At 45.8% G+C, this 22,453-nt stretch overlaps 1 protein-coding gene across 5 annotated transcripts in view; it reads right to left on the reverse strand.

Moving 5' to 3' along the window:
• The window catches only part of KMT2E (lysine methyltransferase 2E (inactive)), a 1,466,695-nt gene that overhangs the window by 867,003 nt on the left and 577,239 nt on the right, over positions 1–22,453 (reverse strand). For all 5 annotated transcript variants that reach the window (XR_011202375.1, XM_069229869.1, XM_069229870.1 and 2 more), the window contains one exon: positions 20,205–20,377. Coding sequence is in view for 4 of the 5 variants with exons in the window: in XM_069229869.1 (XP_069085970.1) it covers positions 20,205–20,377 (173 nt within the window). In the remaining variant the exon portion in view is untranslated. The remainder of the gene's footprint in view (positions 1–20,204; positions 20,378–22,453) is intronic.

Genomic DNA, 22,453 nt, shown 5'->3' on the forward strand with positions numbered 1-22,453 from the left:
AGGGCTAATTCATTATGAATGCATCTGGTCTCAAAACCACCCAGGTATAAACATGCTAGACTTGTTGCACATGTGACTCCCATACTAGCCCCTTTCCTTCCTAATGGAAAATGTCATTCCTAATTAGGAAAATGGTATACTTTAGTATTATTCTTACACACTCCATAAATAAGTCAGCATTAGGAACCCTTTTGTTTCATTCGCTCATTCCTTGATACTGCAAAAGAACAAGTAACTGAAGATACATGAGTCAACAGCTACAAATATAAATAGAATTGATGTAATGAATGGGAAGCAGAAGAATGGTCCCCACAGAGAGAACGCTACCTGTGACTGATTTTGAATTAAGTATGCACAGAATATGGAACAAATGTAGATTTTGCATTAAATCAAGGAACAATGCAAGGGTCAAACAAGAACTATTATGTATAGAGGAGCCCCTAATATAAAATGTGACTTTATGGTGATAGAAAGCCTTATTTGATAGAAAAACAATAAGAATGAGAAAAAGCATAAGAATTAAGAACGAGTATATAAGAGAATTGATAAGTAGAAGAACAAGAACCACTGTGTTTTACACTTTTATTTTTTTTAACAGTGCACAGGTTTAATTAACTAGTATGAGACGTATGTGCAATATATCCTGAAGAAGATGTAGTAGACCAATGATTCCATCAAAACAACACCATTTCAACAGTCTTTGATTCCCATCACATTTAACTGAAAAAAATTGCTGAATACAATAAATGTCATATGTTTTAATGTTGATTGTCTTTTTTAACATATGCATTTAAGAAATTTGATTTTTAATACACAACATACAAAATCAAACCATAGTAAGTAATTCTCTTTCTGAAGGTTCTTTTTGAGTCGGAGGCAAACTAATTTTTGTTGAGTGATATTTGAAGCCTTGTCCTCTTCGGTGCAGAAGGCTTACTTTCTTTTTTTTGTAGTTTCTGTATTGAATGCACATAAAAGATAAAGAACTGAATATAACTAACGGCATAATTATCGAGTGTATAAGTCATATGTGAAAAGTCCATAGTCCCTCATGAATTCCAATCGAAGAACTTCCTGGGAAGCCTGAATAATACACCGAGTAGCCAACAGCAAGTGGAGAGACAGTATAACTCCTCTGGGTGAAGCCAAAGCCCTCTGTATGTATTTTAAAGTATACGTTACAATACTTCTTGCAGACAGGTGTGATATTAAGCCAGACCTGAAAAGGAAACTGGCAAGAATGCCTACGCCACTAGGGTGGAAGTGTGTTCCATGAATGAATGAATGAATTACAGGATGTATAAAGCGCATGGCTACGCCAAGGAGTGTGCAGCCGCTAGGGGAAGAGAGAAGACGGGAGTTGCAATTAAGAACTGAAAAGCCAGGTCTTCAGTTGAAAGAACATTCATTGACTACTTGACGTAACTTGGCCAACAGGCTATTCCACGCCTGCAGGCTGAGGAAGGAAAAGGATTTGCCTCCCGTTTTAGCTCGCTTAACCCTGGGAACTTTGGCAAAGCGACCAGAGAATGACTGCAAAGTTCTGAGTGGTGAGTAGAATTGAATACTGGGGACATGTACTTTTGGACTAAACTGGTGCAGAGCCCTATGCCTGGGTATTAAGGTTTAAAACATGATTTCTTTTGACAGTAGACAGGTAACCAGTGTAAGTTCTTTAAAAGGGACGCCATCAATGCCTGTCTAGATATGTCTAATACCAAGCAACATCCTGCATTCTGAAGTCAGCAGATATTGAGGAAGTCCTGCATAAGAGGTATTGGTCAGCCTGGACACTACCAGGCCAAGAAGAATGGTGGTGCTAACTGGTGGAGAAAGAAAGTGTAAGAATTTTTTTAGCCATGTGCATCAAACTAAAACAAGTGCCAACAATCAAATTAATTTGGGTTTGAAAGGTCAACTGTTTGTCAATCTTAACATCCAAGCTCTTTACAACTTCAATTTAGGCATTGGGTGGACCAGTATCATCAGGCCAGTGAGCTTGTAGGTTCAAAGTAAAATTATGACCAAAGCAGAAAATCCCAGTCTTATCTGGGTTACATTTAAGTTGGCTCAAACCCATCCTCTGGAGGACCGCAGAAAGGCAAGGTTTGATAACCCCTTGATCCAATGTCTCATCTTTCCTAAATGGGGAGAGTAGCTGAGTGTTATTTGCATAAGACACTATCTTGGCCCGAAGGACTCTTCTAGGAAAAAAAAGGCATCATGTAGATGTTAAACATCGTAGGTCTAGGGGCTGAGCCCTGGGGCACTCCCACTGAGACACTACTCTTACTAGAAGAGAACAGAAGCATCCAGACCTCTTGGGATCTATTCTCCGAGAAGGATCTTAGCCAATTTAGCACGGAGCCCCTAATGCCAATTTCACAGAAGTGGGAAAACAGCTTGGAGTGCAGGACAGCGTCAAAAGTGGTTGCAAGATCTAACAAGACCAGGACTGCTTTTGCCCCCTGCATCTAAGGTGTATTTAATTTCCTCAGATACTTTCAGAAGGGTGGCTTTGGTGCTAAGTTTGGGACTGAACCCTGACTGGTTGGGATGGAGGACCCTGTTGGACTCAATATAACTTGAGAGCTGACTAATTACAAACTTCTCTGCAATTTTTGATGAAACTGGTAACAGAGGAATCGGCCTGTAGTTACTTACAATATTGGGATCAGCATTGGGCCTTTTTTGGAGCAACGGAATCTTGGCCTGTTTCATGGTGGAAGGAACGATCCCAGAAGGCAGAGATCTGTTAATAAGAGAGTTTAGCACAGGGTAGATGGCATACACTTCCTTCACTAGGACAGATGGAGGGCAGGTTGTAGGTAGGAGATCCTGATCCTAAGTGTCGATGACTCTAAAGAAATTGGGTAAAATCAGGAAAGAGCACACCTTGTGTCATCAGGAGGGGGAGAGCAAGGAATAAGAGCATTTGTTGCTGCACGTCTGCTTTGAATTTCTGCAATTTTGTTTTTAAATAAGGAAGGCGGTTGTTCAGAACGTGTGGCCGAGGGATTTGCACTGTGGTGGCATGCAGTGGGATCTAGTAACTTTTTGACAATCTTAAAGATTTCAGTTGGCTTATCTGCATTTTCAATCATATCCTCATAGAAGGTTTTACTGGTAAGATTAAGTGAGTGTAGCTTTTGAGCACTGACTTGTATTTCAGTTTATCCTCTGGACTGTAGTGACTTCGCCAGGCCCTTTTGGCACATTTTCTTGGCCTGCCTAAGCTGTTTGTTGAACCAAGCGCAGGAGGGCTTAGTCCTCCCAGTTATACAACAGGGGGGGAGTTGGGGGTAGTTTGCTGGAGCCAACTGATCTACTGTGGAGCAAATCCATTTATCATAGCCAGCACTGTCTGACTCAAGAGGTTCGGGAAAAGATGAAAGCTAATTCTCCTAGGCAGTTAGCAACATGTCCTGGGGAATCTTAGAAAAGCGCCAAGGTTTAACAGTGGGGGCAGACATTTTCTGACAGCCCTGTTGAATTACCTCCTAGACAAACTGGATCAAATGGCGATTCATCCACGGCAGAGACGGAGGATCAAATGTACTTAGGTTGATGTTAGAACAAAATCTGGTCAATAGTGTGACCCTCCGAGTGAATGGGGTTTGAAATGAATTGACAAAAGCCAAGCGGAACCAGGGTGTTAGTAAGGCTCAGCAAGTCTTTATTAGCAGGGGAGTCCCAATGAATATTGAAGTCCCCTAGTATGAAGCAATGAGTAAAACAAAGTAAAATGTGTGCTGCCACCTCATTAAGGGAATCCAGAAAAAAGCCGGCGGGTCCTGGGGGTCGATAAATAAGAAGGCCCCCCCCTCAACTGAACAATGCATTCAGAGCAATGAAGAAGACAACCTCTACAGGGTTGTTTACCAGGAACGTCAAGCATCGATAGATTGATAGACATCTAGGATAGATGTCCTGAAGAATAATTACTATGCCTCCACCACTTCAGTGCATAGGTCAAGATTATAATTCTTGTACCCTGCAGGAATGGCAGATTCCAGGAGAGGTTTAGAGGAGGCAAACTGCCATGTTTCTGTGATAAACAGTACATCAGGCCTCTCATCACAAAGGAGGGCATAGATACAAACTGCATGCTTAAGCAGAGACCGCAGGTTAACCAATAAGGCTTTACAAGGGGATTCACTAGGGTTGACGGGGCTATTGCCACAGGAGATGCCTCCGGTTGGCTCCAGACAATACAGAACTCAGGGGCAAGACTCATACTCAACCTCCCCAGAAGGACCCACATCACACCCCATCTCAAAAACTACACTGGGTCCCAATTCAGAAGGGATGCCAGTTCAAGATGCTGACCCATGCCTACAAGGCCCTGCAGAACAAAGGACCAGCATACATCAAAAAGTGCCTGACCTTCCAACAACTGACCAGACACCTCTGATCAGCTTTCCTCTCCCATGCAGACACCCCACTGATACATTAAGCCAACAGCGAAGGACACTGCTACTCGCATCTGGCGGTCAAGATTTGGAACAACCTACCCCTGTAATGCAGGACTGCATCAACACTCCAGCAAATCAGAAGATAACTAAAGACTTGGATGTTTGAATGATCATTCCTCCATGCAGCAGCATACAGCTCCTGCGCCTCGAGACCATCACAGGTGATTTGCAATGCTCTATACATTTTTGATTGACTAGAGAGAAATACATTAAACTCCCATTGACATGAGGTACACGCAAAAGGATAATTAACCATAAGGGGAATGGGCATACGTGGCCACAGGGAAGTCTTATGCAGGTCAAGAAGCTCTTCTTTGGAGTACCTTACATGTGTCTTATCTTCTTCCAAGAAATGAATGAAAGAATGAATGATGCTCACACACATGTTGGGCTCCAACACAAACTCTGATTTAGCAGTCTTGAAGAAGTTGCCACTCTTGGCCACACTGCGAGGACTTCCTATTGCCTCGATGACGTCAGATGGAGTCGCGTGCGGAGCCGAGCAATTGTGACATCCTCATCGACGTAAAGAGCTGGGAAGAAAGTTTCTGTTGAATGCTGGCGCATTGGGAGAATTCATAAGGTGAGGAATCCACAGGTAGCTGTACCCATCAGAATGGTTTCTTACCTGTAATCCTAGTTATCTATCAGGGGAATCTCCATTGAAGTCATAAGCGCTGAATAGTCCTGCCCATGTGCAGGGATACTGAAGAACTTCTTTACAATAGATCTTCTAAAGTGTAGATGTTCACCTTTCTTCAGTAAGACCTGGACAGACACTTAAGACATTAATGTTCTGCAGCCTATGAAAAAGGCCACATTAGCCAATTGGTTCAGATTGCATTTAAATAAAAGTGTAATAACTATGTCAAACAATTCAGGCAACTTAACTGGACAATTACATTTTACTCACAAACCTTTTTTTTTTTTTTTAAAGAAAATGTTGAAGGAGGAGAGCAATGTAACCCCATAGGATGCCATTATGTAAAGGTGAAAAAAGCACCTTTAAGGGCTTACAGCCCACCAGTATCCAATTATGCCAAGCAGGTGGCAGTGGCCTCAGTTCTTTCTTTACTGAGACAGTGGCAGAACAAATGTCCAATAATCACCTCACTTACTTCCACAGCGGAGGAAGGTGGGTTGCACATGACTTCAATGGAGATTCCCCTGTGAAAACAACTTGTAACACTCCGGCCCAACACCAGATGGCGAGCTATTGCAGAACATGCGTATCTACAGCGACAGATGCCATCGAACCTAGGATTACAAGTAAGAAACCATTCTTTCTCTCTGAGGGGATTTCCATTGATAGTTATTAGCAATGAATAGAGTTCCATCACCACAAACTGTGGTGGAAAAGAAACACAGACGACCCACAGACCAGATTAAGCAAACAAGTTTCTCAGAGATGTCTGTCATACTTGACTATCTGTTCTACCATCTGGGTCCAAACAATAATGTTTGGTAAAAGTGTGAAGAGATCTCCACACAGCCACTTTACATATTTAAGCAATTGGTAGATTCCTCATTAAGGTAGCTGTAGCCACTTTCCTTCTAGTGAGATAAGCCTTAGGTCCATCAGACAGAACCTATTTTGCTTTCTGATAGCATAACATAATGCAAGACACTAACCAATCAGATACAGCCTGTTTAGATGTGGCTAAACCAGTAAGGACCAGCCATAGTATATAAACAATTGGTCCAACTTGCCAATATTCTTTGTTTTCTCTAGATTACACTTTAACACTAAACTCTAGAAATTAGGTGAAGAAATGGATAGGTTAATGTGAAAACCCAAAATCACTTTAGGTAAGAATTTTAGATGAGTCTTCAAAACTACTTTCCCACTATGAAACACTGTATATGGTTTGTGAGAACATAGAGTCTGAATCTCATTAACCCTACAAGCTGACATGATACCTACCAAGAAAACAGCTTTCAAAGAAAGATGTTGTAATGAGGTTTTATGAATGGGCTCAAAGGCGGCCTGCATGAGACATGAAAGGACTATGTTCAACGCCCAGGGAGGAGATGGATGCCGTATTGAAGGGAAAACCTTTTTCAAACCCTGTAGGAAGTTCTTAATAGCTGAAACTTTGATAAAAGAAGTTTGTCAAGAAGATTTCCTGTAGGCAGTGATTGCTGCCAAATGAACTTTGATAGAACAGAACTGTAAGCCTGATTTAGCCAGGTAAAGCAAATATGGAAGAATTGCTTCTTGGCACTTCATTTAATCAAACCTCTTGTCAGAACACCAAAATGGAATCTCATTCATTTAAATGAATAAGCTGAATGTGTTGATAGACATTTAGCTCATTGACAATGTCATGCAGTCTTGTGGATGATTCAAACTACTTACCCAGTATGAAACACCTTATATGGTTTGTGAGAACACAAAGCCTGAAGCTCATTAACCCTACAAGCTGACATGATATCTCAGGAGCCATGCTGCCAAACTCAAAGAGACGAGATTGGGGTGAACAATCTGACCTCTGAATTTCCTAAGAAGGTCCGATCTGCACTGCAGCTTCTTGTGTGGACACTTTGACATGTGGTGGAGGACTGTGAAAGACCATTGTTAGGGCCACTCCGGAGCTATCAAGACCATTCTGGCCCTCAAGTAAGACAGTTTGATGAGAATTGATGAAACAATGGAAATTGGAGGAAATAGCATAAAGAAATTTGCCGGAACAGTAGATCCATATGGCATTACCCAGTGTCCCTAGTTGATAGTCCCTCCAGGCGAAGTTTGGGCATTTTCTGTTTTCTGCAGTTGCGAATAAGTCTATGTGAGGAGAACATCACATGCTCAACATGCTTTGTATGACCTCGTCAAGAAGAACCCATTCGTGGTTTTCCTGAAGAACCCTGCTTAGGGAGTTCGCTTCAACATTTTGAACCCCTGAAAGATGAGTTGCAGTGATAATCAGGTCTCTGGCTATCAGCCAATTCCAAATTGTCTGGGCTTTGTGAATGGGTCTGAATTTTTTGGGACTTCCTTTTTCACCAAAACATACTGGGAATTAATTCCGTTCCTTGTTTGCTGGAAGGAATGATCGTTTGCTTCTGTAGAAGGGTGCTTACTTCTGATCTTAGCATCTGTAGATGTTGATCAGATTGTTTTGGTGAGATGTTTTTGGAGGGCTGGTAAACCTGACAATACCCATTCTGTACAATATTCAGAACCCACTCATCTTTCATTATGGATTGCCACACTGTCAGGAAATGAGATACTTCCCCCTACCGGAGTGGGTAATGGAAGAGGGGGAAGCAGAGATTTATTGCTTGGAGCCTGCTGGAGGCTTTCCTGCTTGGGCTGGCTGGTGGCCAGATCTTCCTTTAGGAAGACAACGTTGGTGTTGCTAAAAAGGTCTCTGCTTCTGTTGCTGATGGTGACCTTGTAACCAATGAGGAATTCAAACCCTTTGTGGATAAAAACGTCATCCATACAGTTTATAAGTATGGCTGCAATTGTTCCTTACGCTTTCATGACCCACTGCTTTTAAGGTACCCATTTTGATTTTCATCCTAACCATTTCATCATCAGCAGTATGGCTGACAAATAAGGTGTTGCCTGAAAAGGGTAGATTAAGGATCCGCTGCTGGGATTCTTGTTTTAGAGCTCTTAAGAAAAAGCCAAGAATGCCTTCCAAAGGCCAACCTGTGGCTCTATCCGTGTGCTGCTAGCAATGAAGAGTCTGCAGCAGCACAAATTACTTGGTTGGAAACAATCATGCCCTTATTTACCACTTTGAGGCAATCTTCCCTTCAGTCTCTCCGGAGGTGTCCTGAAACTGCTGCCAGGAGTCCCATAAGACTCTGTCGTGCCTGCCCAGCAGGGAAGATGCACTTGCAGACTTCACTGTAGTGGCCGGCGTGCCACAGACTGTGTCCTACAGAATCACATTTTTTACTCCCTTGTCCTGAGGAACTGTGACGAAGGAATGGTAGAAGGCACCTCTTTTGCAGCTATGATGGCCACAGAATCAGGGACAGGATCAGAACGGAGGAATAATGAGTCCTGCTCCGAAGGTCTATATTTTTTCTGGAGCCTCGACACAGCTGATTTGGCTGCAGCCGGTGTGAGGAAATGTTCCATTTGCTGGTTCCGATAAACCTGGAACTGGGGAGGGGTATGGATGCCAATTGTTGGTGAAGCATCTCGAAAATCACTGACATTGATGGTGTTGGGGCAGACAACAGAATATTTCCTTTTAATGTTCCTCTCACTAGTCCTTTTTGAAAGGTCCTAATATCATCAATCGGAGAAACCCTTGGCTGAGGACAGTCAGACAGAGTAGGCAAATATCCTCCAGCACTAGAGGAAGAAGTCAAATAAGGCAATCTGTGTCATGACTTTTGTAGGATGCTGTCTCTGTATATACTATACCAAAAAGAGGCAAAGTGTGCACAGAGTCCGGGGGTACCCCAGAGGCTTCACTGATGCTAAAGTAGATAATATTAATGCTCTCTTTTGTGGTAGTGCGGTCGAGCAGTTAGGCTTATCAGAGGGTAGTGCAAAGCATTTGTTGTACACACACAGTCAAGAAATGAGGCACACAGTCAATGACTAACTCCAGGCCCATTGTTTATATAGCCAAAAATATATTTTGTTACTTTATTACTAGAACCAGAAGGTCTTTGTTGCAGGTAAGTACAGCTGTAAATAGGACAAAAGCATATGTAGCAAATGTACTTTGTTTGGTTTTTGGAGGTAAAGCAGTTTACAAGTTACACATTTCAATTTCAAAAGTTGACAGTGCAATTTTTCATAGGAGTCAATAGAGTCCAGGGGACGGGAGGGTACAGGTAACGAGTAAGAACATGACTTACGATTCCATTCCTCAGGTGGTAGGATGTCCACAGATCGAAGTTTAGGTTGACCTCAAAGGTGCACCACCAAGAACATGGGGCCAGACGGTGCACAGGTCAAATTTGGGGGGGATCGGTTCAGGGAAACCAAAGGCTGAACAAGTCTGGGAGGTGCCCACAGGATGTTGCTGGACAGTCGGTCAGATTTCCCAAGGCCCAGGAGCTACAGGTGCAGGGGTCTACTTGGACGTCGGGTTTCTTCGTCGGATCCGGTCACGGTCAGGGGGGTCCTCCGATTTCAGGCTGCAGGTGTTGTTGTGTTGGCCAGGAGGGGTCAACCCAAGGTAGACTCGATGCCGGAATCGCCTGGGGTCCTTTTCTGGGGCAGTGGGCCACCTGGACTCAGGCGGTAGGCGTCAGGTGCAGAGTGGGCAGGGCTCGCAGATCCGGGGCGGTTTGGGAGTCTTTTTTGGAGGTTTCTTCTGGACAAGGCCTCTGTCCTCAGGAGTTCTTGGTCCTCTGCTGAGCAGGCAGTCCTCTGGGGGTCTGTAGTGGCCGCTGGCCTTGCAGGATGCATCGCCTTCTTGAAGTGCCAGTCTTTAAAGCTGCAGACAGGCCGGCAGGGCTGGGGACAAGACAGTTCCCTTCTGGAGTCTTCACTGCTGGGGTTGGCTTGGCAGTCTTCTTTCTTCTTGAGGTCGCCTGGAATCTCATGAGTAAGGTTCAGGGATGCCCCTAAATACTAGATTTAGGGGTGTTACAGGGGTCAGGGGGCAGTAGGCAATGGCTACCGGTTCTGAGGGTGGCTACACCTTTCCTGTGACCACTCCCTTTGGGAAGGGGAAGCACATTCCTATCCCTATTGGTCCTTCTCCCCCAGACCAAGATGAGGATTTTGCAGGAAAGGGGTCACTTCCGCTCTGGACACCGTAAGGGTGGTCCTAGCTGGAGTGGTCACTCCTCCTTGTTTTACCTAATTTTCCCACCGGAACTGCTGCCAAAAGTGGGGCCTGGTCCAGGGGGCAGGCATCACCACTAGCTGGAGTGCCCTGGGGTACTGTAACAGGAGGCCTGAGCCGTTGAGGTTCACCACCCAAGTGTTACAGTTCCTTCAGGGGGACGTGTGAAGCACCTCCACCCACAGTAGGCTTTGTTTCTGACCCCAGAGAGCACAAAGGCTCTCACCCCATGGGATCAGAAACGTGTCAGCTAGTGTCAGGCTGGCACAGAGTAGTCGACCCTGCACTAAAGGGCTGGGTAAAATACAGGGGACATCTCTAGGATGCCATCTGTGTGCATTTTACAATAAATCCAACACTGGCATCAGTGTGGGTTTATTGTGCTGAGAAGTTTGATACTAAACTTCCCAGCCTTCAGTGAAGCCATCATGGAGCTGGGGAGTTCGTAATGACAAACTCCCAGCCTATGTACTTAATATGGCCACATTGCACTTACAATGTCTAAGAATGGACTTAGACACTGTAGGGGAATATTGCTCATGCAGCTATGCCCTCACCTGTGGTATAATGCACCCTGCCTTAAGGCTTTAAGGCCTGCTAGAAGGGTGACCAGTGGTATGTGGGCATGGCACCCTGAGAGGAGTGCCATGTCGACTTTATCTTTTTCTCTCCACCAACACACACAATGTGCAATGGCAGTATGCATGTGTTTGGTGAGGGGTCTCTTAGGGTGGCACAATACATGCTGCAGCTATTAGGGACCCTCCCTGATCACAGAGCCCTTGGTACAACTGGTACCTTTTACAAGGGACTTAGCTGTGTGCCAGAGGTGTGCTAATTGTGGAAACAATGGTACAGTTTAGGGAAAGAACACTGGTGTTGGGGTCTGGTTAGTAGAATCCCAGCACACACTCAGTCAAGCTAGCATCAGATATCAGCTCAAAAGTGTGTGTGTGTGTGTGTGTATATATATGGGGGAGGAGGAGGTGGGATGTCGAACTGCAAACAAGGGGCCAGTTTCCTACAAACTTGTCCTAGATTTAGATCTGGACGTGGGATGGTAATGGTGTAAATGCCAGGAAGATCGCTTTAAAGAAGAGTGTTGAGACCGATGGCAAATCCTTGAAGGAGTCTGTGCTCTTGACCCATGTCAAGAACTAGAATGAGGAGATCTTGATGTCAGAAGAGGGGTAAAAAGTGTTGCCGGCATAGGTGCTTCCACAGGTGTTTGTGGTTGTCAAGGATGTGCTGGAGAATAGGTGGAAGAGGCCAGAAGCAATATAGGGGACAATGGAGAATACACCATGGAGTATTCTGAGTCAGGGGTGGATGGTAGACATCTTAGTCTAAATTTTCAGATTAATTTTACAGGTCTGAAGTGCCTCAACATATACAGTCTCCTTAATGTTGATTTTCCCCTATGCTTCAACGTTGACAAACTTCTCAATGTCGAACTTCTCCTACACCTCCACGTTGTGGTATCCTTCGACATCGGCCTATGCCTCGACATCGAATGTCACCTTCTCTTAGACGTTGACCCAGCTCTCAATGGTGAACATGCAGGAGCTGTACCTTGTCTCGACATCAGTGCCCTCAGCGTCGACCTGGAACAACATTGTTTTTGACGATGGCCTCCCTTTTTGGATCTCCCTCGCCTGAAGTCCTCAGTGGAAGGTGGAAGAGTGGTGGTTGAGGACAGACCATCTCCTCGTTCCCGTGATGTCCTACCTTCAGATTGAGCCTGCTGCTGCCTGTGCTGCTCCTCTGTTCCATGGAGGCAAACCTTCTCCCTTTCCCTCAGGGTGCACCTGGACAACTTCCTGCAGTGTGAACACCTGTCAGGAAAGTGACTTTCAGGAAGCCAGATGATGCAGACTCAAAGAGGGTCTGACCATAGATGGTATTTTATTAGAGAAATGAAAAAGAAATTGGTCACAAAATGACAGAGAAACACAGGTACTGATGAAATCTGTTGAGTGAAGTAGTTGTCAGAAATTTCCTAGGAAACTTTCTGAGAGAAACAAAAGCCAAAACAGAGCTCAGTGCTGCAAGATCCTGCCACCAGGAGGCAGAAAAAAGGACTGCCACGTGCTGCGCAAAATGGGATACTGGTGGGGTTTGAGTCCTTAAAGGCGCAGACACTCTTTTTACATTTACATAATGGCATCCTATGAGGCTACATTGTCCTCTCCGCCTTCAAATTTATCCTTTGAAAAAAGGGTTTCTGAATAAGATTTAAAACAGTAAAATTTAACAATCCAGTTAAGTTGCCTGAATTGTTTGACATTGTTATTACATTATTGTTAAATGTAATCTGAACCAACCGGCCAATGTTGCCTTCCTCATAGGCTGCAAAAGAAAATGAGTTACTTTCTCCAGTATTGGAATCTTTCATAGATTCACATGCTTGAAACGTTCCCTGTTGTTGAGATGGGAGTCCCTAATACCATATAATAGCAATGCAACATTAAATATATATATATAACATGAAGGCCTCAGGCCCTTCAAATTTGCAACCTATCATAGTCTATTTAAAAAAGAGACCTAATTTATCTGTCAGCCAGTCAGGCTGCATTGCCCTCTAGAACACTCCAGAGAGAAGCTCCAGTCCCTCAGACTTTCTACACCACAAGTGCAGGAGAACCACATATAGGTGAGCTTCCCAGGGGAGGAGGGGTTGGTCCCATGTGAATCTATTAAAGATTCCAATACTGGAGAACTACAGCTATATGTAAATTATTTTCTTATTCCAGTACTGGAACTTTCATAGATTCACATGCTTGAATCAGAGTATAAAGCAGTAATGATGGAACATTGCACCATGAGACGTTAAGACTACAATAGAATCAAGATATACTATGTAAGAAAAAGTTATAACCCATATACAGTATCCTTAACAACATAACTCTGTCCACAAATCGTAAGATGTGGTTAAATATATCAACAAAAACATTTCAATATGATGATACAAAGAAAGAAAACACATTATTTCTTATGCAATGTGCAGAACTAGAAAGAGGATGGTGAGAAGAAAGGCAGCTCTAACCTTTTCGGAAAATATACCTTAGAACTGCTTGGCCTACTGCAACATCCCTGTAGGAAGCAAGCCTGCTGTGTGGTGACCCCTATGGTGTTTGCACCTTATTCCAGGTTAAGGCAACCCCTATTAGTTAGTGAAACAGAATCTAAGAAGCAATGGCTCACTAGTGATAGCTGTGGTGAGCAGTCAAGACTTTTCTAGGAGGCGTGTAATGTACTTGCAATACCACAGCAATCACACAGAAACTTATCTCACATGAAAGGAACCTCACTGTATTGCAAAAATAAAGGTACTTTATTGCAGTAACACTGAACTAGATTACTATAGGCTTATCCCCAATTGGAGGTAAGTATACACTATATATATATATATATACTCACAGTAAGTACTACGAATTAGCATAGAAGAATAAAAAACATTGGCAAATAATAGCAGAAAATAGCTAGGGCCCTATGGGGGGGGGGGGGGGGGGGGGGGGGGGGGGGGGGGGGGGGGGAGGGGAGGACAAACCATATACTAAAAAAGTGGAACGCGAAGTGAGGCCCCCCACCCAAGCATGTGGAATAGTTAGTAGGGAGCTGGGAGATCTCGGGACCCAAAGAGGTGAGTACCTCGATGACCCCCCAGAGACCAGGAGAGCAGAGGTAAGTTACCAGGTCTTCCCATAGACCAACAGGGGGACTTGGAAAATTTATGTTGCAAGAACAGGACCAATCCAGTGGAACCCAACAGTGCATTCCTGAAGAAGAGGACATGCAAAAGAAGGGGACGGAGTACAGTCCACGCAGGAGTGTCCAGGTGGGGCAGGAGCCACTACGCACCCTTCTGTGGATGAAGGTCCGGGCCGACGAAGGAAGATGAAGGCCAGATGTGAAGCCCAGGAGCTGCAGAGGAGTCCCTGAAGTCATGCAGAACCTGTCCCACGTTGGTCGCCGGATCGCAGTCAGGTCAGTGGTCAGGAGGACCACCAACAAGCCTTGGCAAGTGCAAATCTGAACAGTAGAGGATTTACCAAGCTGTAGAGGACCAGCAAGGACCAGAGGACTCTACCCTGGGAGGGGAGTCCAGGCTGACCCTCAGCTTTAGGGTGAGCCAGCAGACTCAGCCGTTGCAGTGAGGCCCAGTCAGCACACCAGGAGAGGAGTCCCATGTCGCTGGAGCAGCAGAGAGAAGACTTCTCTTGTTTGGATGAAGTGCTGGAGGCCGGGGCTACTTTGAGCCTGAAGATCCCTCAGAGCAGGAGTCTACAAGACTTGGTTGCTGCAAGGGTTGCGGTGCACAGGGATTCTGTCCTACAAGGAAAGGCAAGGGCTCACCGTCTCTCAAGTTGGACAGAAGGCAGAGAGGACGAAGAAGACCACTCAGGACCACCAAATGCGTTGGAGGATCCACGTAGTTCCAGTGGAGAGCAGATCCACACAGTTGGACGTCATTGTCTTAGGTGCCTGCGGATGCAAGGAAGTGACTCCTTCAATCTAAGGGAGATTCCGTCCTGCTTCTTGGTGCAGCTAAAGTCTTGCCAACCCCATAAGATGCACAGCCGGGGAAATGTTGCAGTTGCTGGAAGGAACCAGGGAAACAATGTTGCAAGGCGAGGTCGTCTCAGGAATTGCAGTCTTGATGGTTCCTGAAGTGTCCAGTTGCGGTTCCAGTGGCCAGAAGTAGAAGTAAACGATGCAGAGGAGTCCTGGTGGAGTCTTGAACGTCGAATCTGTGTACCCACCCTCAAGGGAGTCCCTAAATAGCCCTAAAATGGGGTTTGGTCACCTTGCACGGTAACCACCTGTCAGAAGGGGTTATCTGATGTCACCTGCCTGACCTGGCCACTCAGATTTTCCCAGGTGCCTCTGCACATCTTGGTTTCAAGATTACAGAATCGAGTGGCCATCTGGAGGAGCTCTGGGCACCACCCCTGAGATGCAGAGGAGTCCTGGTGGAGTCTTGAACGTCGAATCTGTGTACCCACCCTCAAGGGAGTCCCTAAATAGCCCTAAAATGGGGTTTGGTCACCTTGCACGGTAACCACCTGTCAGAAGGGGTTATCTGATGTCACCTGCCTGACCTGGCCACTCAGATTTTCCCAGGTGCCTCTGCACATCTTGGTTTCAAGATTACAGAATCGAGTGGCCATCTGGAGGAGCTCTGGGCACCACCCCTGAGGTGGTGATAAACAGAGGAGTGATCACTCCCCTTTTCTTTGTCCAGATTTGCACCAGAGCAAGGGGCGGGGGTCCCTAGGCTGGTGCAAACTAGTTTATTCAAGGAGGGCACCAAATGTGCCTTTCAAAGCAAACCAGTGGCTTGGGGTAGCTACCCCTCCCATGCCTTATAACACCTACTTCCAAGGGAGAGGATGTTGCCTCTCTCTCCCATAGGAAATCCTTTGTTATGCCTTCCCCTGCCTGATCTCATCAAGCAGCAGGAGGGTAGAAACCGGTCTGAGGGGTGGCAGCAGCGTGAGCTGCCTGGAAAACCCTATAAGACTTGTAGGAGCAATAATGGGTCCTCTAAGGAGCCCCCAGGGTGCATGGAATCATGCTACCAATACTGGCAACAGTATTGGGGTATGATTCGAACATGTCGGACACCAAACATGCCTAGGTTTGGGGTTACCAGTATGTAGCAGGACACAGATAGTGACCTGTGTCCAGTACACGGGTAAAATGGCTTCCCCGCACTTACCAAGTCCAGTGCAATGGAGCTGGAGTTCGTAGGGCCACCTCTGCTCATGCAGGGGTGCCCTCACACACAGAAATCTGGACCCCCCCCTCTGGGCTATGAGTACCTACCATAGGGGTGACTTATGGCAACCTGGTGTAGTGACCTGTGGTGAAAGAGTGCATGCACCTTTTGCCACATGGGCTGCAATAGCAGGCCTGCAACACATTTATAATACATGTAGAAGTCCACGGGGACCCCTGGTGTCCCAATGCGCTGGGTACCCAAGTACCATATACTAGGGACTTATAAGGGGACACCAGTATGCCAATTGTTGAGTGCACAACGATCCTAAGTAATCAAATATGGAGGGCGAGAGCACAATCACTGGGGTACTAATTAGCAGGATCCCAGTGAAGACAGTCTAAGTAAGCACACTGATAGCAGGCAAAAAGTGGGGGTAAACATGCCAAAAAAGAGGATACTTTCCTACAGCTTGGATGTCACTAACACGTCTGGAAGAATTCAGGGCCAGAAGGAGAGAAACTTTCCAAGATAAGTACTTTAAATTCCCTCTGTGAATAGGCTCGAGTGTGTGTTTCATGAGCTCTGATAGCACCGTGATCAGATGCCAAGATGGAGGCGGGAGGTCTGACTGGAGGGCAAACCCTAAGTAAGCCTTTGAGGAACTGTATGATTAGTCTGAAGGCCCATAAAGAGAGAGACCTAGGTGACTGTCTAAAATGAGATATGATTGCCAGGTGACCGCTCATGGATGCATCAGCTAATCCTGAGCATGCCAAATGTAATAGGTATGGCAATATCTGCTCCGGTGATGAGGACAGGGATGTTTCCGCTCCCACTGACATAAACAAAATCTTTTCCACTTGTGAGAATAAGTTTTGGTTGTACTGTCTACTGTGGCCCTGGAAAGTATCTTTCTACATTCAGGAGGGATGTTCAGATGGGCAAATTCATTGTGTTCAGGAGCCAGGCAGATAACTGAAGAGATTTGGGATTCAGTACCAGGACTTGGCCCTCGCTCACTGTCAGAAGATAGGGTGATTCCTTCAATCAGATGTGTGGTTTCTCTGACAGTAGGAGAAGTTTTGCAAACTTATACTGGCGAGGTCATCTTGGGGCTATTAGTATTATTTTGCAACATTCAATCTACATCTTCATGAGAACCCTTGGAATCAGGGGAATGGGCGGAAAAGAGTAGGCAAAGATTCCAAACCAGGCCATTGAAAATGTATTCCCCAGGACCCCTGTTGGTGATGCCAGCTTGCAAGGAATTGGTATTTAGTGTCTGGGGGTTTGCAAAGAGGTCTAGATTGGGTTTGCCCCACTGCGAGAACATCTGGTTGATTGTCTCCTATTCAATTCCCACTCATGGGAAGAGAACCTTAGTCTGCATAGAGTGTCCACTATCTCGTTTTGTTTCCCTGGGACATGCGCCACTCTCAGATGCACTCCATTTTGGATGGACCAATTCTAGCCTGAGTGGTGTTGATACATGAGTAGCTGGAGCCAGGTCATTGGCGACGACCCGCTTCTTTTCCCTGACGTGCTGCTCTTCATCTGAGTGCAGTCCTGTTGTAGGTAACTCAAGGTGGTGGTCTCTGGGCGTAATGCTGACGAATCTTTTGTGAGGTACATGTGTAGGAGGGATATTGGCATTGCTGATAGCCTCCCCTGTATAATGGTATTCCTCCTCTTCTAGCCCCACAAAAGGGCAACCTTCTGAACTGGAGGGTTCCCAGGGATCTGGCTGTGTCTGTGTCAGTTTAAATTGTTTGTAGGGCCTCATCGACATGTTTGCCGAAAAGGGCTTCTCCGTCAAAGGGAAGATCCAAAATCTTATTTAGCACTTCAGGTCTGAAAGAGGTAGCCTTAAGCCAAACTTGTCTCCTAAGTACTGAAGAACCTACAGGTTATCTAAATGCAGTGGTGGCGATATCCATGGCACAGTCTATGATCTCAGCTGATGTGCGCTCCCCTTTTTACCAGATCTTCTTGGCCTCTATCTTAGCTTCTTCCAGATTTTTATCTATATATGGAGCTATGTCAGCCCATAGCTGCCGATCATGTCTTCCCAAAATGGCCAGGGAATTTGTTGTCCTGTTAACCCAGAAATTGACAAAAAATGATTACCAATATTGCCCAAGCGTCATCCCTTCTTATCCGGCGGTGCAGAGATCAGAGTGGACGGGTTTTTAGATTGTCTCTGGGCTCCCTGTCTAATTACTGAATCTGGCTTTGGATGGCCAGTTAGACAAGACGGGGCGTCTTCCTGGGTTTTGTATTTTTTGTCTAGACGTGGAAGAACCACTGTTAGTGTAGTGTAGCCAGATTTTTCATTACTTTGAAGCCTTCTTCCCAGACATAGTTAACAGTGGGTATGAACCTTACACTTTTCTAGAACGGCTCTTTAAACTCATATAAAAAAAACAATTAAAAAAAACAGTCCATCTCTGTTTATTGGGCATGGGGAGTGCAAATCGTTTAGCTGCCCTTGTCAGCAAATTGTGAAAACCCCCAATATCTTCTGGTGGTGAGTCTACTGGGGTGTGTGACGGAGATGATATCGTAGGGATGACCTAGTCATCCCATCCCGAATGGGTATCATGGAGCTCCCCTTCCTCTGAGGTATCTGGATCATTGAAAAAGGCTGTGTGGGTGTATGCCTTACTGAAGTAGGCAATGACATAGGCCGTTGTGCTGGAGTGGACGGCTGAGCAGCAGGAGGTGTAGTAACCATGGAAATTTGTTCTGCAGGAGTTGAAGTAGATGGAAATCGCTTCCTATAGTCTAAGAGCATAAACTGTAAATCTGAAATCAAAGAGACAGGTAGACAAACCATCTCTTCCTGGAATGGCTGCTGACACTGTTCATATGAAGGATAATACTCCTGGTGTTCATATCCTTCATCATAGCCTTTCTCTTTATCTTGCCACTTACACCAAGTAGCTCAGAAGGGCTAATGGCGACCCCAAAGGGGCCCTCCTCGTCAGAGTCTTCTTCCTCAAAGAGATGGACTGGTATCAGGGGTGTCACCCTGCTAGGAGATGTGTGTTCTGGCATCAAATATTTGCTTTTGTGCTGTTCTGGAATTTTTTGTGTCATCTGCAGTTTCGCTGATGGTGTGGTCATCGACAGGTCTGGTACTTTTAGCTTGCCTGCCATCAACAGATTAGTCAACGCCGGTGTCGTCGGCATTGGTAAGGTAATCTGCGTCGATGGTGGAGCCGACGACTGTGTAGTCAACAATGCCGTCATGGAGCTCTTTCGCTGTGACAGTCTGGTCATATAGAGAATGACTTCCTGGCCTTTTCTGAGGAGGCAGTAGTTTCTTTTTTATCCTCTCTTGAAGAATATTTATCTTTTTGGATATCTTTGTGGCTTTGGAGTCCTCACTATTGGAGTCAGAAACTGGCTCTTTTCTGGTCTTGAGCCTTTGAAGTCAAATTAGCAGCCTTCCTTCCCTGTCCTTCAAAGTTTTAGTTGAAAAGGTATGACATACCTTACAGTCTTTTGCAGAATGATCCAGGTAGAGGCAATAAAGGCAGTCTTTGTAAGGATCTTCTGAGTGAAGTCTCTTTTTTCCACAGGTCCTGCAGGCCCTGAAAATACTTTTCTTTTCCTTGTATGACATGATGAAAAGAAGACAGTGTCAGCTTTTTCTGAAGACAAATGCTGTGGGACCAAGGTAAATGCTAGCACAGATATATAAAAACCTTTCTTGAAAGTATCCAAGAAGCAAATAACTGAGCAGAGCTCAGGGGAGATTCCCTAACACGGCGTGCTGTAGAAAACCTGAGGGACTGGAGCTTCTCTCAGGAGTGTTCTAGAGGGCAATGCAGCCTGTCTGGCTGACAGAGAAGTTTGGTCTCTTTTTTAAATATGATAGGTAGCAAAATTGAAGGTTATGTATATTTAACTTTGCATTGCTATTATATGGTACCGGGTTCCCATCTCGACAACGGGGAATGATTCAAGCATGTGAATTTATGAAAGTTCCAAAAACTGGATTAACATTAATGTCAGGTGTCTCTCCAGGGCTTACTGCAAAGAAGTGCTCTGATATCCCCACACGTAGACGGGACTATTCAGTACCTGAGAAAGAAATTATAAACTTAAAAAAATACATTTAGTTTCAAGCAATTAATTAAAAGTCCAGACTAAAGCAGCGTAAAAGTGCTTCTCAGTTCCTAAATAATAACTTTATAAAGAAAAAAGGAACCATTTAAATTAAGTTACCTTTTTAGACTTGGATACATTCTGTTCTCTCTCCCCACTTTTTTTCCTTTTTTTCTCGTGGACCTTAGTAACCCTTGCTGCAGTGAGTGTAATCATAGTTGGGGTGTGCTGAAATGCAGTGTACAACTCCAAAGGAACCTCATCCCCACTTTCAGTTGCACTGGTATCGCCATCTAAAAATACAAATAAATGAAAAGGGAAGAAAACATTGAATGATTTTTCCTCATTCAATTTGAGGTAAATACGGTGATCAACATTCACATATAGCATTGGCGAGAAGACACAAAGAATTACTTACAAAGATGACTATCTGACATGGCTTTTGAGAAAAGGGTGAGATGTATTAAAATGTATCGCTACACAGTGACATGCCCAGGAAGGGGAGACAACAGGGCTTTTCTACTTTTTGAGGACAAACATAGAAACCTATTTATATTCTGGTAAGAAAGACCACAAGTCTTGTCAAAAAGAAATGTTGTGAAGCCTTGAGCAGGCTTTATAGGTATCTCAGGTTATGTAGGGTTATATGGGCACACCCCTTTGCTTTGGTATTGGCTTTCTAGGTAGATCAATAGCTACCAGTAAGGATATATTCTAGAGCAATTAGTTGAAGGTCATCTCCATCTGAAAACTTCCCATGTGTGTTGTGGGTTCTTCAATGCAAAAAAAGAAGAACCTTCATGATGATTTTGTCATTCCAGCATCACAAATTGTTGTAAATCCAGCTGCTAAACTGGCTTTGATGGAAATAGAAACTGCTGTTAAATCAACTCAGTAACCTCAAATTCGAATTCAAATTTAAATTTTTGCGGGGCGTGACCTGAGCGTCAAGATGGCGGCTGCACCTTAAAGGTGCTCCGGACCCCTCCGTCATCCGCTCGGGAATCGCGCACGAATCGGCCCCACCCGGAGGAGGGACGAGACGGAGAAAGATCGGGGCAACCTCTGGAGCAGAGGAGTTGTGGTCCGGTGCTCGAGGGCCCAGGAGGAGCGAAGAACGGATGGAGCGGCCCGCACGCAAAATGGCGGGCGCTCAGACCGCATAATCGCCACCGGTGAAGCGGCGGCGACCGGAGGCGACCGGCCTGAAGGGGGAAAAATCGAAAGACGGCGCATAGACCTGACGATAACGGGCAGGCTGGGGAGGAGAGAGGAGGTCCTCGGATTCGGATGCCCCGCGCCCAACTGACAGGTACGGAGAAGACAGAAAGCAGTGAAGCCGGGAGGCCTCGGCTGGGGAGGGCCCGATCCCCCATGGACGGCGGGAAGTGGCGCTGAATCAGAGGGACTGAAACAGGGCTGGAGATCCCGAGAGTGCTGGGAACACCCTGAAGGACAGGGGTGGATGGCGGGGACCTTTTCATCGCTTCCTCATCGCCCCCCCTTTGGTGTCTGGGGACAGTGAGTTATCGTTTCCTCGCCGCCCCCCCCCCCTTTTCTCGTGATTAACAGTCCTCGACCATGAGGAAAAAAAGATCCGAGGTGGACAAGGTGATGAATGGAGCCTTTCGGCAAGGCTGACATAAAGAAAGGCTGAGGCCCACGGGACGAAAGGACGAACTTTGACACACCAGCAGAAGTGAGCACATGGGCAGAAACGGGAACTCCGGGAGAAACTGAAGAAGAAGCGGCAAGGAAATATCCCGCAAGCAGGCCCAACAAGGTAGTTAAATGGGCAAAGATAGGCAAACCCGCCCCGCCGCGGCGCAGACGCGCATTGATCAATTCGCCATGGGGCCCAACGGAGCCTCGAAAGAAGACCGAAAGACCAGCAGTAATGACGAGAAACAAACCGGGAACAGCGATCTGGCAACTATTCTTCAAGCAATACACTCCTCCCAAGAGGCGGTGGAGGGCAAAATTGGGGAAGTAAGGGTGGACGTGGCCCTGGTGCGCCAGGACCTTCGCAATGCGACAGCGAGGATTGCAGAAGCGGAGTCCAGGATCTCTACGGTGGAAGACGAGCTGACGACCCTTAAAGCACAGGTATCAACTTTAACAACCCGGACAGCGGAACTATATCGAAGGGCAGAGGATGCCGAAAATAGATCACGCCGCAACAACCTCAGAATTGTGGGACTGCCCGAAAACACAGCCGCTTCCTCTCTGACCATATTCCTGGAGGACTGGTTCCGGTCTTGGCTGCCCCGGGATCTTCTGACACCCTGGTTTGCGACTGAACGTGCCCATCGGGCCCTACAAGCCAGACCCCCACCAGGCTCTCCACCGAGGCCAGTGATCCTTAGACT

The sequence above is a fragment of the Pleurodeles waltl genome, chromosome 4_1, assembly GCF_031143425.1.
Source record: "Pleurodeles waltl isolate 20211129_DDA chromosome 4_1, aPleWal1.hap1.20221129, whole genome shotgun sequence".
NCBI lineage: Eukaryota > Metazoa > Chordata > Amphibia > Caudata > Salamandridae > Pleurodeles > Pleurodeles waltl.